This window comes from Coregonus lavaretus (genome assembly GCF_964263955.1).
Source record: "Coregonus lavaretus genome assembly, chromosome: 7".
NCBI classification, from domain to species: Eukaryota; Metazoa; Chordata; class Actinopteri; order Salmoniformes; family Salmonidae; genus Coregonus; species Coregonus lavaretus.
This window is the reverse complement of record NC_139994.1, coordinates 13,382,737-13,400,579: the sequence shown is the minus strand read 5'-3', so window position 1 is coordinate 13,400,579 and position 17,843 is coordinate 13,382,737. Positions and strand designations below refer to the sequence as shown.

General features: G+C 42.8%; 1 protein-coding gene across 1 annotated transcript in view; it reads left to right on the top strand.

The window, feature by feature from the left end:
• Window positions 1-9,435, top strand: part of LOC311131892 (zinc finger transcription factor Trps1-like) — a gene marked incomplete at its 5' end in the record, with an annotated part of 34,377 nt that extends 24,942 nt beyond the window's left edge. Inside the window, one exon of the mRNA XM_084165009.1 lies at window positions 6,845-9,435. Within this exon, the coding sequence (XP_084021135.1) occupies window positions 6,845-8,086 (1,242 nt within the window). The 3' untranslated portion in view covers window positions 8,087-9,435. The remainder of the gene's footprint in view (window positions 1-6,844) is intronic.
• Between the last annotated feature and the right edge of the window lie 8,408 nt (window positions 9,436-17,843).

Here is a 17,843-nt window from a genome sequence, read left to right as displayed (position 1 = left end):
TCCACTATGGCCAAGACCAAAGAGCTTCAAAGGACACCAGAAACAAAATTGTAGACCTGCACCAGGCTGGGAAGACTGAATCTGCAATAGGTAAGCAGCTTGGTTTGAAGAAATCAACTGTGGGAGCAATTATTAGGAAATGGAAGACATACAAGACCACTGATAATCTCCCTCGATCTGGGGCTCCACGCAAGATCTCACCCCGTGGGGTCAAAATGATCACAAGAACGATGAGCAAAAATCCCAGAATCACACGGGGGGACCTAGTGAATGACCTGCAGAGAGCTGGGACCAAAGTAACAAAGCCTACCATCAGTAACACACTATGCCGCCAGGGACTCAAATCATGCAGTGCCAGACGTGTCCCCCTGCTTAAGCCAGTACATGTCCAGGCCCGTCTGAAGTTTGCTAGAGTGCATTTGGATGATCCAGAAGAGGATTGGGAGAATGTCATATGGTCAGATGAAACCAAAATATAACTTTTTGGTAAAAACTCAACTCGTCGTGTTTGGAGGACAAATAATGCTGAGTTGCATCCAAAGAACACCATACCTACTGTGAAGCATGGGGGTGGAAACATCATGCTTTGGGGCTGTTTTTCTGCAAAGGGACCAGGACGACTGATCCGTGTAAAGGAAAGAATGAATGGGGCCATGTATCATGAGATTTTGAGTGAAAACCTCCTTCCATCAGCAAGGGCATTGAAGATGAAACGTCGCTGGGTCTTTCAGCATGACAATGATCCCAAACACACCGCCCGGGCAACGAAGGAGTGGCTTCGTAAGAAGCATTTCAAGGTCCTGGAGTGGCCTAGCCAGTCTCCAGATCTCAACCCCATAGAAAATCTTTGGAGGGAGTTGAAAGTCCGTGTTGCCCAGCGACAGCCCCAAAACATCACTGCTCTAGAGGAGATCTGCATGGAGGAATGGGCCAAAATACCAGCAACAGTGTGTGAAAACCTTGTGAAGACTTACAGAAAACGTTTGACCTGTGTCATTGCCAAGAAAGGGTATATAACAAAGTATTGAGAAACTTTTGTCATTGACCAAATACTTATTTTCCACCATAATTTGCAAATAAATTCATTAAAAATCCTACAATGTGATTTTCTGGATTTTTTTTCCTCATTTTGTCTGTCATAGCTGACGTGTACCTATGATGAAAATTACAGGCCTCTCTCATCTTTTTAAGTGGGAGAACTTGCACAATTGGTGGCTGACTAAATACTTTTTCCCCCCACTGTATATCATTTATATTGTAGTGCATGCTTAAACTTAAAGCATAGATAGAAAAAATGTCAGATAGTAGTTATTATTATATAGCAATACGTACAATTATGTTTGTGCACCAGTGGAAGTTTGTATCTTCATTCTCTTTTTCTCTTATGATGCACTGTTAAGTTGGTGTTATGGTGATCCACCTTTAGACATGTTGAAAATTACTGTGGTTGACTCCATTATATCACCAATGGCACCCTATTCCCTACATAGTGCACTATTTTTGACCAGAGCCTATGGGTAGTAGTGCACTATATAGGGAATGGGGGCCATTGGGGACACAACTTCCGTGATACTCATAATCTGTTACTCTCGTCTCTGTGCGCCTCTGGACCTGCATGCTGGAACTGGCCTGTTGTTTGGGCTTGTTTATGTGTTAGTTGTTACTGCTCCTTGCTAGTTGTTAGTGAGGAGGTAGACTTCAGTGGACCATCAGGTTGGGTTGTATGCATAACTCTTCACGCTCCACTAGCTGCTAATAAATGACATGGAGAGAAGGGGATTCCAAGTCTGCCGGGTTCCAAATCCGTTTGCTCAACACTCAGAGTCTGGATTGTCTGTTTTCGTGAGATTGTTTGTTTGTTCTTGGCGAGCGTTCCTCCCATCCTCCCAGTGGGGACTGAGTCATGATAGCCACATGTGCACTTGTTCGTTCTGTCCTCACCGGAAACCACCTGGATATTGCAGCAGTGTAGCGAGGGCCTCGTTTAACAGAACATCACCATCGCTTGTCTTTTAGGAGGTCCTTGGGTGGCTGCAATTAATCAGGGATGAAGACGTTTTAATCTGCAGGCGTGTTCATCGGCCCCGGCCAATGGCAGTAGTATTTTTATACATTTGAATAAAAGTTTTATACGCTATACAGAAATAATTCCATAATAGCACCTCATAAACCGGTGCTGTAGTGGGCCTGTAATGGAGTTCTGGACTCCTCATGCCATAGCACATTGCAACAATAAATGTCTCTCCGATTTTATCTTCTAATAATAGGACTTGACGGGCGGCGGGGAGCATATGCCCTGTGTGTGTGTGCGTCAATACTGGGGTGTAAAAACTAATCGAAGTGGCAACGTTACTTTGTTCTGTCTGAAGAGTCTGTGCCTCTTTACAGTTGCCAAAGTGCACTCCAGCGTTGGTCACACTGACAGAAAACAATACTGCCATACTCGAAACCGTCTCCTGAGACGTTTTGAAAAGTTCTGCTGCTGGTGACAGAGAGAGGTGACGGACCAAATGGCACCCGATTCCCTACATAGTGTACTTATTTTGACCAAAGCCCTGGTCAAAAGTTGTGCACTATATAGGAAATAGTGTGCCATTTGGGACACAACCTGTGATGAAAGCACTAGCTTGTTGAAGAGCGAGGCAGCATAGAGAAAGGTAGCATAGCTTATTGAAGCTTATCCATTTGTACAGTACTGTCTGGAAATGCCAAGGCTTTTGTATTGTGTAGGCCTTTGTGTGTAGTAGATGAGCACAGTGTGAGATGAAAGTGTTCTTGTTTCTAATGAATGACACATTTGTTCTGGTGACATACAACAACAGGAGACGACTGACGGTCTAGACAGACACAGCAACACTATTGAAATAGGTATTGGAGTTGAACAGTTGCTTAGATGGATGGAAACAGCACATCCTGTAAGCGAGGTGATTATGGGTAACTATTGCAGAAAGAAACATAAAAGATAAAGATGGTGGTAGAATGAAGATGACCTTTCTGTGTGTGTCTGTGACCTTGTACTGTTAATCTGTTGTCTATACTGTTGACTAAACATGGCCCTACCTTTTGTTAGGCTTGGATCTGTCTGCAGAAAAATGCCATTAGCAAATACAGTCAGCTCCAAAAGTATTGGGACAGTGACAAATTTTTTGTTGATTTGACTCTGTACTCCAGCACTTTGGATTTGACATGATACGATGACTATGACTGTCAGCTTTAATTTGAGGGTATTTTCAATCATATCGGGTGAACCGTTAAAAAATTACAGCACCATTTTAGGGGACCAAAACTATTGGGACAAATTCACTTAAATGTGTATTAAAGTAGGCCAAAGAATTCTAACCTCCCATGTTATTGTAATGGTGAGAGCTTAGCATGTCTTAGGGATATGATATTTGTGTGTCTGTAACTTTTTGAGAGAGAGAGAGAGAGAGAGAGAGAGAGAGAGAGAGAGAGAGAGAGAGAGAGAGAGAGAGAGAGAGAGAGAGAGAGAGAGAGAGAGAGAGAGAGAGAGAGAGAGAGAGAGAGAGAGAGAGAGAGAGAGAGAGAGAGAGAGAGAGAGAGAGAGAGAGAGAGAGAGAGAGAGAGAGAGGTTTCAGAATGTTCCAGTCAGTAGAGGGCACTCTTTCTTCTGGTCTGAATCATCCTCTGCTTCTCTCCTGCTGCTCGAGATAGACAGCCTTGACATCTGGCTGAGAGAGAGACCGAGGGAGGAGGGGGAAAACTTCCACAGCTTTCATTTACCGTAGGGAATTAAGTGTTGTAATAGAGCAATGGAAGATGTGTATGACTGATACAACTGTTCCATATTTCAAACCTCAAGCTTTGATCAGTTTGTGTAGCACTGGCGAGGCACAGCTGAGCATACATTTAAATAATTTGCAAATATTTTTTTATTTTACTGGACTGATGGTACCTGCATCTGATGGTCATGGTGCTTTCAAGACAACTGGGAACTTGGAATAAAAACAAGGTCAAATCATGACGTCAGTGATCTTCAGGTTGGAAAGCCGGAGCTCTAGAAAGATGCCTGAGTTTCCGACTTGGAATTCCGAGTTGGATGATCGTTCAAAATGATTTTTCCCAGTCGGATCTTGTTTTTTTCCTGATTTCCCAGTTGCCTTGAACACAACATTAGTCTCAGTATAGGGAGAGAGAGCGCAGCAGAGGGTCCGCGATTGGAAGTAGGGAGAAGTGCGTTTGATGTTTTGTAATAGTGTTAAATAAAAACAGTGTTGACAGTGCTGAATAAAAACTTAGATATGAACTCACTCATAAAAACAGCAGCTTTTTGCTGTATTCTTTGACAGTCTCTCTCTGGTCATGGTTTTAAAAGTTATGAAATCTCACGTAGGCTAGTATCAAACTTCCGGGGTCATGGAAGCTGTAGGCACAGTGATTTGACCTACCCGATTGGCCAGCGCAGTAGGCACTAGATTTAGCCACAGATCTACCGGTCCGCCGGATAAGTTTGTATTTTCAGACAAATGAAATGGTTCAAAATGGGAACACTTTGCCTACCCGGTACGCAGGGCTTCTGAATCAAGTGCACCTACCGCCAACAGTGCAAAAAAAACTGCCTTTTGATCATACCTACAGCGTAATTGTGCAAAATGGTACGCAGCATGATCTGGATATGTGTGCAACAGAAGTTAAACATTCACCTTCTGCTACCATTTCTGTCAAGCCGCCTACGCAAACAATTTGATGCATACGTTCGATTTGTCCAACATATGCACCACACAGAACCCACTGGGACTGCTTCTGCAACGCAATGCTGCAAGGCAAATGCAGCGTTCCATCTGGTGTACCTAAACACAATGACGCTGTAGGTAGGTATCGTTGGCTTTTCTACAGAAATGTAGAACCGGTTGGTGACCACTGGTGTAGGGCCTCTATGTTTCTGAATAAATAACCATACTGTAGTTGAGGGGGAAGGAGGGGAAAATGTAGGATCTTAATTTGGGCCAGTTTGCTACAGCAGGAAATTAATCCTGCAGCAACAGGGAATGTGGATTATTATGTGGATTATAATTCATGACTTTTGTTGTAGGGGTTGATACATTTTTCGTTAGTGCAAATCAAGTCTGACATTTTAAAGTGGAAATTACAAACTTTAGAAGCCTTTTTAAACATAGAATAAACTACAACTTTGCATTTCCTGCTGTGCATTTCCTGCTGTTCTCAGCAACAAAAGAGTGATCAAATTAAGATCCTACATCAGTACACTGTTAGAGAAAAGGGTTCCAAAAGGGTTGGAGAACCCTTTTTGGTTCCTGGTAGAACCCTTATGGTTTCCATGTAGAGCCTTCTGTGGAAAGGATTCTTCATGGAACCCAAAAGGGTTCTACCTTGAACCAAAAAGGGTTCTTCAAAGGGTTCTCCTATGGGGACAGCCGAATAACCATTTTAGGTTCTAGATAGCACCTTTTTTCTAAGAGTGTACTAGCCTTAAAGGAAAAAATGATCATTTCCCTTCTTCCTATCGACCTGTGCCATCAAACCTTTCTTTCCTCTTTTTTCATGCTTCCCCCTTCTTTTTTTTTGATTGGTTTCCTTTCCCCGGGAACATGTCAACGGATTCTCCATCACTAAGATAAGGGGGTAGGCAGCGGTACGGTGTGGAATTGATTCCTCAGGGACTTTTCACACCTATAAGTAAGTCTGCACTAGGGCCAATCTGATCCCTTTTATTCACATTCTCTTCTGGACATTTCTTCTCTGGCCATATACAGTATGTTTAGAGAGCAAATCGATGGAATAAAAATGGCCACACATCCGTTAGACTTTTTTTCTCTATCGCTCTCCGTGCACCTATTTGTTTGGGCTCCCATTGATTTCTGGGAAATTTCCATGGAAAGCGGGGGAAACTTTTGTATAAAAATGTGTCCGTCGGCATTGCCGTGTTAAGTGTCACCGGACAGGAGTTGGCTGTGAATGCCAGACTCTACCTGTGGCAGAATGACTTGAAGGCGAGGAAAAAAGAAAGGAACAGGAAAGGAATGAAAGGCCTGGGTGATAAATGAGGACAAGAACGTTCATTTCTCTCCTCCGTTTCAAACGTATCCTAAAGGTAGACTGACAGAATTCTTGCTTCGATTTCCCGGATTATATTGGATATTTCTGTATTTTCAAGTCAATGCTTGAGGCATGTCATATCACACACAAATATAGAATATGAATAAATGATGACCTTAAGCTTGACACTCAAAAAATATATTGCGATTGTAATCACTGAATTTAATGATTACTGTATTTGCCTGGTGGCTACAAAAATGAATTGGCCAGTTAATGAGAGAATACTGTAGGCTACATCCATTATTTTGTGGATCTTGCAGTAAATGTGTTCCCATTTAAACGGTTGCGTGCCATCTGCAGTACACCAACACTCCTGCAGTATTTACAGTAGGTCGTATCCCCTTGTAGGGCTCTAATAAGCAATGTGAGCTGCCCTGGGGCAAGGCCTGTCTGTGTGCCAGCGCTAGATGGAGGCCAGACGCTCGTGTCTCCTGTCTGCCCAGCTGTGACTGGGTGACGGCTAGGGAGCAGAGGGTGCAGGGGGGTTACGGAGGGGTGGGGGGGATGGGGGTTAGAGGGGGAGCAGTGGAGGAAACAGAAGCTGTCACTATCAGGATTAAGCTACACTGACTAGAGCCTGACTCGCCGAGTCCCCATGCTTTTTATATTGCAGTCATTCTTTTAGTGTTGTAAGATGTTGTGTAATTACTCTATGCTCCATTATCAAATTGCTTAGGTGATTGCTTTTCTTATTTAGGGATCTTTAGCAACATTTTTTATGAATGGCTCGCTACATAAATAAATCAAATGTATATCTGTCTCTCACCAGACTCCACGGCCGCTGAACATCATCAAGCAGAACAACGGCGAGCAGATCATCCGCCGGCGCACGCGGAAGCGCCTCAACCCCGACCCTCTGCCCTCCGAACCCGTGGGCTCCAAGCAGCAGCGGGTCAACAGCGAGGAGCGCCTTAATGGCAGTCCCCTGGAGCGTCGGCCAGGAGAGGATGGGCCAGGCTCAGACGGAGGGCCCGTCCCTCGTGGAGTGGAGCCCCCGAACGCCCTGGGCAAGTACGAGGCCTACGGCTCCTCTGGGGCCAAGGGCCACCCCAGCCCCCGCTCCACCCATGCCTTCCTGGTCAGCCAGACCCTAGAGATCCACAAGCGTATGCCTCCTTTGCACATACATAACAAGAACCCTGCGGAGGGAGGGGTGGAGGGGAACGGGGTGGTCTCAGCCGGGGTCCATCACATGGGCTCGGAGGGGAAAGGCGGCTCGGCCTCCGAGAGGGGTAGCCCCATCGAGAAGTACATGCGTCCTTCCAAACAGGCTAGCTACTCGCCGCCAGGCAGCCCCATCGAGAAGTACCAGTACCCGTTCTTCAGCCTGCCCTTTATCCACAATGACCTGCAGAGCGAGGCCGACTGGCTGCGCTTCTGGACTAAGTATAAGATGTCTGTGCCGGGCAACCCACACTACCTAGGCCACATGCCTGGTCTGCCCAACCCTTGCCAAAGCTTTGTGCCTTACCCCACCTTCAGCCTGCCCTCACACTTTCCTTCCCCGCCTCCCGCCGGCCCCGAGAGTGACATCCCTCTCGACCTGGCCATCAAACATTCCAAACCGGCCCCCACCGCCAATGGCTCCACTGCCGCTGCCAAGGAGAGGATTAGCAGCGCCGACAAACGGGCCTTGCCCATGATCCCGGTAGAGAAGGAGAAAGAGAAGGAGAGAGAGCAGCAGGAGAGAGAAGAGGAGAAGGAGGAAGTAGAAGAGGGGCCATGGCCCCAGCCACCTCCCCCAGCCGTTGCAGCTAAGCCAGAGAGGGTGGACCAGAGCACGCAGGACGAGCTGACCAGTAAGTGCGTCCACTGTGGCATCGTCTTCCTGGATGAGGTGATGTACGCCCTGCACATGAGCTGCCACGCCGACGGAGGGCCCTTCCAGTGCAGCATCTGCCTGCACGCCTGCGCAGACAAGTATGACTTCACCACACACATACAGCGAGGGCTTCACCGGCCCACCGACGAGGCTGAGACTAAGGCCGATGCTCCAATGGACTCTGTGTGATTTTGGTGCGACCCACAGACTTGGAATTCTAGCACAAGCATAGCAGTATGAAAAAGAACTCAACGGACAAAAACAACGTACTGTAATGATTGAATGAGACTTTTTGCTAAATGTGCCATGATAGCTTCTGTGCCTCCGCAGCCAGTGTAGGGAACTAATATCATCTAAACATTTATATTGGACTTAATACAGAAAAAGTGATTTGTTATTTCCTTTTTCTTTTTTTTGTAAAGGAATACGCTTTTGAAGAAAATGGTACTACAAGTAGCCGCTTATTTTTTTGTTTTTTGTTTTTTTTTGCTATTGTAAAAATAAATATTCAGAAGTGTTCATTTGACAAAGCAGTTCAGCAAACAACAAGGTACATCTACATGTTTTTGGGATTGGTTTATTATTCAGTGGGTTGGTTGTGCTACTCATCAATGTTCTCTTACCTGGTTGATTCAATGTTCCATACAGAATGAGGATGTGTGAATTGATATGTAAAGTGAGGAAATGGGAAACGTCAGTCGTCTGTCATAATCTCATCCACGATGGATGGGCAGAGTGATGACTAGTGATTGGATTGTCCTCAAATAAACGTCCTCAGGGAACGCACATGGCTGATTTAGAAACATAGCCAGCAGAGTGGTTTCAGTCGCATTGGTCTCCGCTCTTGTTTTAATGTATTTTAGTTATGGCTACCGTAATTTTTTTTTGGGGGGGGAGACATATCACAGAATTTCCTCTAGACATTTTAAGTTGCTAGGATGCAAACCTTATATCACTAAAGACATTTGGGAAGGAAGTAAAATAAAAAAATACATATTTTTTTCTAAGTTGTTAATATGAGAAATGCATAATATCAGTGCCTGATATATTCTACAAAGTATTTTCTACCTGGTATGTTGATATGCAACATTGACTTTCCATTTGAGTAAATGGCCAAGAGCTTGGCTCTGCAAAACTGTTTACATTTGCAAATGTAGCAAACAAGATAATGAAGCAAAATGCCTGCAATTCTTAGTATTTTTCTCTCATGAGGACAGGACGATAGATCACATAAAAAAAAAAAAACAGAGGCCTTTTGTCAGAAGGTTGAATGGGAGATGAAATGGAGTCAAAGTATTTTTTCTGTTTGTTTGAATGCCACAGAGAGGCACTATCCATTCCATGTCTTTCTTTCTTTGTGTGTTCCTCCTCATACACATTGTAATGCTTTATAGTCAAAATGCTCTGTATTGGACTTTGTCCATCCTGTATGTTTTGTTTTAAAGAGAAGTTGATGTAGCTTGGTCATAAATCATGTTCTGTGAGTATTATAGCTTTGGGCATCATGGGGGTTCCTGTCCAGGTATATAAACTGACTATATCGTACACAAGGCCCATTTTTTGTATCTCTATTAAATTGAAATTTATATAATACTCTAATATTTGGTTTTTATTAAGTCTTATCTTTAAGGACTTAATTTGAACATAGCATGAATTCCTACTTGTTCCATGGACAGGTAAAACAGGTGCCTTTTGACGGAAATAAGTCATTGAATATCAACAATGTTGAATGCTTTTTCCATCAAATGAGCTGTAGTATAACAACTCATCCAAGTAATTGACAGGATGTACAGTGACTTGCGAAAGTATTCACCCCCCTTGGAATTTTTCCTATTTTGTTGCCTTACAACCTGAAATTAAAATTGATTTTTTGGGGGGTTTATTGTGTAACAAACAAGAAATAACACACAAAAAACAGAAAACTTGAGCGTGCATAACTATTCCCCCCCCCCCCCCCCCCAAAGTCAATACTTTGTAGAGCCACCTTTTGCAGCAATTACAGCTGCAAATCTCATGGGGTGTGTCTCTATAAGCTTGGCACATCTAGCCACTGGGATTTTTGCCCATTCTTCAAGGCAAAACTGCTCCAGCTCCTTCAAGTTGGATGGGTTCCACTGGTGTACAGCATTCTTTAAGTCATACCACATATTCTCAATTGGAATGAGGTCTGGATATTGACTAGGCCATTCCAAGACATGTAAATGTTTCCCCTTAAACCACTCAAGTGTTGCTTTAGCAGTATGCTTAGGGTCATTGTCCTGCTGGAAGGTGAGCCTCTGTCCCAGTCTCAAATCTCTGGAAGACTGAAACAGGTTTCCCTCAAGAATTTCCTTGCATTTAGCGCCAGCCATCATTCCTTCAATTCTGACCAGTTTCCCAGTCCCTGCCGATGAAAAACATCCCAACAGCATGATGCTGCCACCACCATGCTTCACTGTGGGGATGGTGTTCTCGGGGTGATGAGAGGTGTTGGGTTTGCGCCAGACATAGTGTTTTCCTTAATGGCCAAAAAGCTCAATTTTTGTCTCATCTGACCAGAGTACCTTCTTCCATATGTTTGGGGAGTCCCCCACATGCCTTTTGGCATGTTTGCTAATTTTTTTTCTTTAAGCAATGTCTTTTTTCTGGCCACTCTTCCTTAAAGCTTAGCTCTGTGGAGTGTACGGCTTAAAGTGGTCCTATGGACAGATACTCCGATCTCCGCTGTGGAACTTTGCAGCTCCTTCAGGGTTATCTTTGGTTTCTTTGTTGCCTCTCTGATTAATGCCCTCCCTCTTGGCAGGTTTGTTGTTGTGCCATATTCTTTCCATTTTTTTTGGAATGGATTTAATGGTGCTCCGTGGGATGTTCAAAGTTTCTGATATTTTTTTGTAACCCAACCCTGATCTGTACTTCTCCACAACTTTGTCCCTGACCTGTTTGGAGAGCTCCTTGGTCTTCATGGTGCCGCTTGCTTGGTGGTGCCCCTTGCTTAGTGGTGTTGCAGACTCTGGGGCCTTTCAGAACAGGTGTATATATACTGAGATACTGAGATCATGTGACAGATCATGTGACACTTAGATTGCACACAGGTGGACTATTTAACTAATTATGTGACTTCTGAAGGTAATTGGTTGCACCAGATCTTATTTAGGGGCTTCATAGCAAAGGGGGTGAATACATATGCACGCACCACTTTTCCGTTATTTTTTTTTTTCATTTCACTTCACCAATTTGGACTATTTTGTGTATGTCCATTAGATGAAATCCAAATAAAAATCCATTTAAATTACAGGTTGTAATGCAACAAAATAGGAAAAACGCCAAGGGGGATGAATACTTTTGCAAGGCACTGTAGATGGATTAATACCATTTGAGCGACAAAACAAATACTACTTCCACACAGTTACCACACAGCAACATTACCCCTCTATTTAGCTTGTTTGTATTTTGCTGGTAGATGACATATTTAGCCTCTAAAACACTCCCCCAAAAAACTGTTTCTCTCTCTGTCCTCTCGCTCGCTCTCTTTCTCGCCCTCTCTCTTTCTCTCTCGTGTGTGCGTACTGTGTACGTCCACCCATTGCTGCTGCTGCGTCTAGCATGAGTTCAATCTAAACTGTCCATCCTTAGATACACATACTTATTTATACATGAGCAGCGGGGAACTAAACGAGAGTCTGCCTGGGATTCACAAGCAAGGATTTGCGTGAAGTAGCGATGAACTAAACATAGCCTTACAATGCTGCTTTACTGCAAACGCCTCTCTGAAACAAAAAACTGTAATATTAATAATATAATTCACAGGTGCATTTATCATATGATATCGAATAACATAAGGAACAATTTTAGTTTTTGTGTTCAATTTGCGAAGTTTTAATTTGAAATATGTTAATGCTTGCACTCTGTTTTATTGCCAAGGAAGAAAGAGGATAATGTTAAATGTGTTATTAGCATGCTATACACAGGTACTGCAAAAATAGTTAGCAGGAGTGAACATGCCTATAAGGAGGACAAGAAGAAGAAACACCATGGACAGACAGGAGTATCTGTGCCAAGAAGATGCCAGTAAGCCAGTGTGGACACAGACATGGCAAAAAAGGCAAATGTTTTTGTAAATGTTTTAACCATAATTTTTAGAATGTTGTTTCTTGTTTTTACACTTTATTGCGTAGAAGATGGGTTTAGATGATTTGTTTCTTTATTTAGTTTTTTCTGCTACCACCTTTACGTTTTTGTGTTGTAGGTTTTACATGCAAAAAATTCAACAAAGATGGCAAAGATGTCTGTTACATCTAAACTTGAATAATAATGATGATAATAATAATAATAAATAAATAATAAAGTAATAACAAAACAGGTTCTGCAATCTCTTAGTTTTTCTTCAGTGATTGACCATACCTTGATATATATGTAACAAAATACATGTAATTACTTATGTAACTAGCTATATAGTAATGCATAAACATAGGGATTCAATCAGATTACCCCTTTTCAGTTTTGCACCTTTTAAAGGCAATGATTCTGCATTCGCGGAGACTGCATTCACATGAAATGCTGCATATGTGACGAGATTCAGGAAGGTGGGTGTTTGATGCTAGGTCCTACTTCACAGGAGGACTATTTGAAAATTATGTTGGCTCAATCGAAAATTACCTTTAAATGTCAATCGCGCTACAAGTTGGATCTAACGCAGATCGAATTGAATCCCAGCCTTAGTTCTCTGTATCTTGAAATAAAGCAGAGGAGGGTCCTTCCCTGGCTTTCAGAAATGAAGTGGGACTATCGGACCATACTCTCTCCAGCAATTGTTTTTGCTCAAGGCCAAGAGCTGCATGTCACCTTTAAAACCATTGAACCAAGCTGAGAAGTGGGGCACGGACTTGGGAGGCATCGCAACCTAAATTAAACCTTGGACCTCTCTCTCCTCTCTCGCCCTGGTGTGACTCCTCCCTAATGATTGGCACCGCGGTGTTTTGCTTGTGTTCTAGGAAAGAAAGTTAATTATCTTCACCTTTCAGGGTCCAGGGACCACACAACAGGGTAGACACCAGCCCCTTACTGTTTATTCTACTAGCTTCACTCTTGTATTCCCCACACACTAATCTACACACAGACCTGGTTAACACAGATACAGACAGAAGTTAACATTGGTAAAGAGTCATTTATTCTATACAGTATCGCAGTTGTGGTGGTCATAGACTACACAGGAGTTGTATAATTTGGTATTGTAACCTACTGAGATAGAATAACACACAGACACTGATACACAAACACACACTAACACACAGACACTGATACACAAACACACACTAACACACAGACACTGATACACTAACACAGGGTTCTTCAATTCCGGTCCTGGAGGGCCGAAACACCTCTGTTTTTCATCCTCTCCTTCTAATCGGGCTAATTCAGACCTGGGACATCAGGTGAGTGCAATTAACTACCAGGTAGAAATAAAAAACAGAAGTGTTTCGGCCCTCCAGGACCGGAATTGAAGAACCCTGCACTAACACAAACACACACTAACACACAGACACTGATACACTAACACAAACACACACTAACACACAGACACTGATACACTAACACGAACACACAGACACTGATACACTAACACAAACACACGAACACACACACTAACACACAGACACTGATACACTAACACAAACACACACTAACACACAGACACTGATACACTAACACAAACACACACAGACACTGATACACTAACACGAACACACACAGACACTGATACACTAACACAAACACACTAACACACACTAACACACAGACACTGATACACTAACACGAACACACACTAACACACAGACACTGATACACAAACACACAAACACACTAACACACAGACACTGATACACTAACACACACTAACACACAGACACTGATACACTAACACACAAACACACACTAACACACAGACACTGATACACTAACACAAACACACACTAACACACAGACACTGATACACTAACACAAACACACACTAACACACAGACACTGATACACTAACACAAACACACTAACACACAGCAGAGGCTTCTCAAGCTTTTTAAAAGAGGCTCTTGGAGTTCCCTGGCACTGGTAATGGAAAGAGAAGCCAAACTGACATGTCTGGTAACTTAGTTCTTTTTAGGTGAAGGCTTTCCAGGGTCTGCACTTTGAATCTCCGAACATCCCTGTGTGGTGGTCCTCTGTAGCTCAGTAGGTAGTGCATGGAGCTTGCAACGCCAGGGTAGTGGGTTTGATTCCTGGGACCACATGTACGTAGAATGTATGCATGCATGACTGTAGGTCGCTTTGAATAAGAGCATCTGCTAGATGGTATATATTATTATCTACTATAAAAGAGAGATCTATGCTCTGGGAGAGGATGATGTTACGGTCATCTGTAACCCTCCCACACTGCAGGTCAATACGGTCAAAACTATTCCACATGAGAAGAGGAATTATGAAAAATCACTTATTTATGACCCAAAGTGTATTATGTTTTTAGCATTAATTTACCAGATAGGTAGAAAGTTAAATCAAAGATCAAACAACAAAATAGGATCAGGCAATTAACTCATTCAGTGGTATATCATTCACTTATTTATGTTAGATACGAATCCTGCTGTCTCTCCATGACTTAGAAGTCTGACAGACACGGATGTATTCTAGATTCTGGTCTCCTCAGATCATTTCCTTTACCATCCCCCTGCTCCTTCTCTCCCCCATCTCAGATTTACAGTCTTATCAGCTTTGTCTGGACTCCGCCATTATGGCGAATTTCCCAGATGATAGCCCAATCGTACAACTTAGCACTCCAATGAACAACCTAATTTCAGAGGGCCCGACAAATCCTCGCCCAGCGTGCCGTGGCGTGCCGCCAACCAAATTAATCAACAAACCATTCACTTGGTTTACCATTTTAGACTCATCCATGTGATTAAACACTACCATATTGGGCCCTGGAATCCAGCTGCTGATTGGGAGGCCCCTCCATCATCCCTTTCTGAATCACCGACATCGTTGCCTCCCTCTGCAGACAGGGACGGAAGGAGGGAGGAAGAAGGGAGGATGAGAGGGAGGTGTAGCTGTGGGGATTGTGCCAATATAGGCTGCCAACCAGTTTTCTCCTATTGTAGTTTTCATTAGCCCTTTGCCCTTGATGAACACTTCGATGATCTCTAAGGCTCCCAGGGGTCGCTTTGCATTTTAACAATAGGCTGTCATGTCATCCAGTAGGGAAGGAGGAAGTAATATAGTAATATAAATATAAATATGAAATATCCTGCTCTATATTCTATTTGCAGGGTCTGCATGCAGTCCGAGTTATTGTTTGCGTATGTTTTTTAAAGATATTTACAGTGCCTTCAGAAAGCATTCATAACACTTGACTTATTCCAGATGTTGTTGTGTTACAGCCTGAATTCAAAAATGTCACCCATCTACACACAATACCCCATAATGACAAAGTGAAAACATGTTTTTAGACGTTTTTGCTAATTCATTGAAAATGAAATACAGAAATATCAAATTTACGTAAGTGTTCACATCCCTGGGTCAATGTATGTTAGAATCACCTTTGGCAGCGATTACAGCTGTGAGTCTTTCTGGGTAAGTCTCTAGGAACTTTGCACACATGGATTGTACAATACTTGTACATTATTCTTTTAAAATTCTTTAGGCCCTGTCAAGTTGGTTGTTGATCATTGCTAGACAGCCATTTTCAAGTCTTGCCATAGATTTTCAAGCCGATTTAAGTCAAAACTAGCTAGGCCACTCAGGAATATTCACAGTCTTCTTGGTAAGCAACTCTTCTTGGTAAGCAATATTTGGCCTTGTGTTTTAGGTAATTGTCCTGCTGAAATGTGAATTTGTCTCCCAGTGTCTGTTGAAAAGCAAACTGAACCAGGTTTTCCTATAGGATTTTGCCTGTGCTTAGCTCTATTCTGTTTCTTTTTATCCCCCCAAAAACTCCCTAGTCCTTGCCGATGAAAAGCATACCCAGAACAGGATGCAGCCACCACCATGCTTGAAAATATGAAGAGTGGTACTCAGTGATGTGTTGTGTTGGATTTGCCCCAAACATAAGGCTTTGTATTCCTTCTTTTCACTAGTATTGAGGAGTAACTACAATGTTATTGATTATCCTCAGTTTTCTCCTATCACAGCCATTCAACTCTGTAACTATTTTAAAGTCACCATTGAACTCATGGTGAAATCCCTGAGTGGTTTCCGTCCTCTCCAGAAACTGAGTTTGGAAGGACGCCTGTATCTTTGTAGTGACTGCGTGTATTGATACACCATTCAAAGTCTAATTAATAACTTCACCATGCTCAAAGGGATATTCAGTATCTGCTTTTTTTTAAACCATCTACCAATAGGTACCCTTCTTTGAGAGGCATTGGAAAACCTCCCTGATCTTTGTGTTTGTGGAATCTGTGTTTGAAATTCACTGCTCGACTAAGGGACCTTACAGATAATTGTATGTGTGGGGTACAGAGATGAGGTAGTCATTCAAAAATCATGTTAAACACTATTATTGCACACATAGTCCATGCAACTTATTATGTGACTTGTTAACACATTTTTACTCCTGCACTTATTTAGGCTTGCCATAACAAAAGGGTTGAATACTTTTTGACTCAAAACATTTCAGCTTTTCATTTTTAATTAATTTTGAAAGATTATGGGGTATTGTGTGTAGGCCAGTGACACAAAATCTAAATGTCATCCATTTTTAATTCAGGCTGTAACACAACAAAATGTGGAAAAAATCAAGGGGTGTGAATACTTTCTGAAGGCACTGTAAATATGAGTGTTATTAAGATGCTGTTCACAGCATTTTGAAATGCATCATGTGTCTGTGAGAGGTGATTGAGATGCATGCACTCGGCTTTTGGCACTGACACACTATGGTATTCTGTGTTCTTAGGAGCCAAGAGAAGTGACGGCCAGGCATACTACATATCCAATATAGCAATGAATTAAAAGCACAAGCAATAATAACCTGCACATATCACTGTTCAGTTTATGCTGATTTTGGATTCTGGTTGGGAGACGCTAGAGATAGGCTGTTTACACCTTGACAACACTAATTAGTAATTTGTCCACGGCTCACTGTTACTCAGGTAACATACTGTACTATTAGATAACTGTTGGTATGTACAGGAAGATCATCCTTCCCCGTGCCTTCAAGATATTAACCAGCCATACCCTTATGGAAAAAACACATGCTTTCACATGAAATTTCACATGGTTTTTCTGTAAGGTGTCCTTGTCCACTTTTCACTTCGATGAAATAGGTTCTTGTTCATTGCTCACTTCCATTGGCCACGAGCCACTCAGATGACTATGCTATACATGAAGATCGCTTCCTGTTATTGTCCCTGGCCCAATCCCAAATCGACCCCTAAACCCTACACCCTATGCACTTGCGGAGATTTGAGATGATTTGATTGGTGAAACTTCGACCTAGCCTATCAGAGGGCAAGGTGGAGTTATTGCCATATTGCTTACACCTGTCAAAATCAGCATAGGGTTTAGGGGTTGATTTGGTGTTGTTATACAGGGAGTCATCCTTCCCTGTGCCTGCTACACTAGATGTTAGCCAGATGTTACATGACCTTTGAATAAGGAGAAACCTGTTCAGGCAGCAAGGGCGCTCTCCACCGTTCAATGATAAGGAAGAACAACTTTCAAACCCTCCTTCTCCTATCCTCACTCCCACCTAAAGTAGGTTGCATAAATATGCTAATGCAACATAATACTATCTCCCTTCTCCCTGATCATTTAGGGAAACACAATGGATGTTTTCATACAAAATACTTTATCATTACAGCGTTGATTATGTAGCTAGAGCACAGGCCTTTATCATAGAAACACACAGTTACTCCTCTGACCTCAGCTCGGCAGCACAGGCGTCCCCAGTCTGCCCCTCTCTTTGACGCCAGCTCTA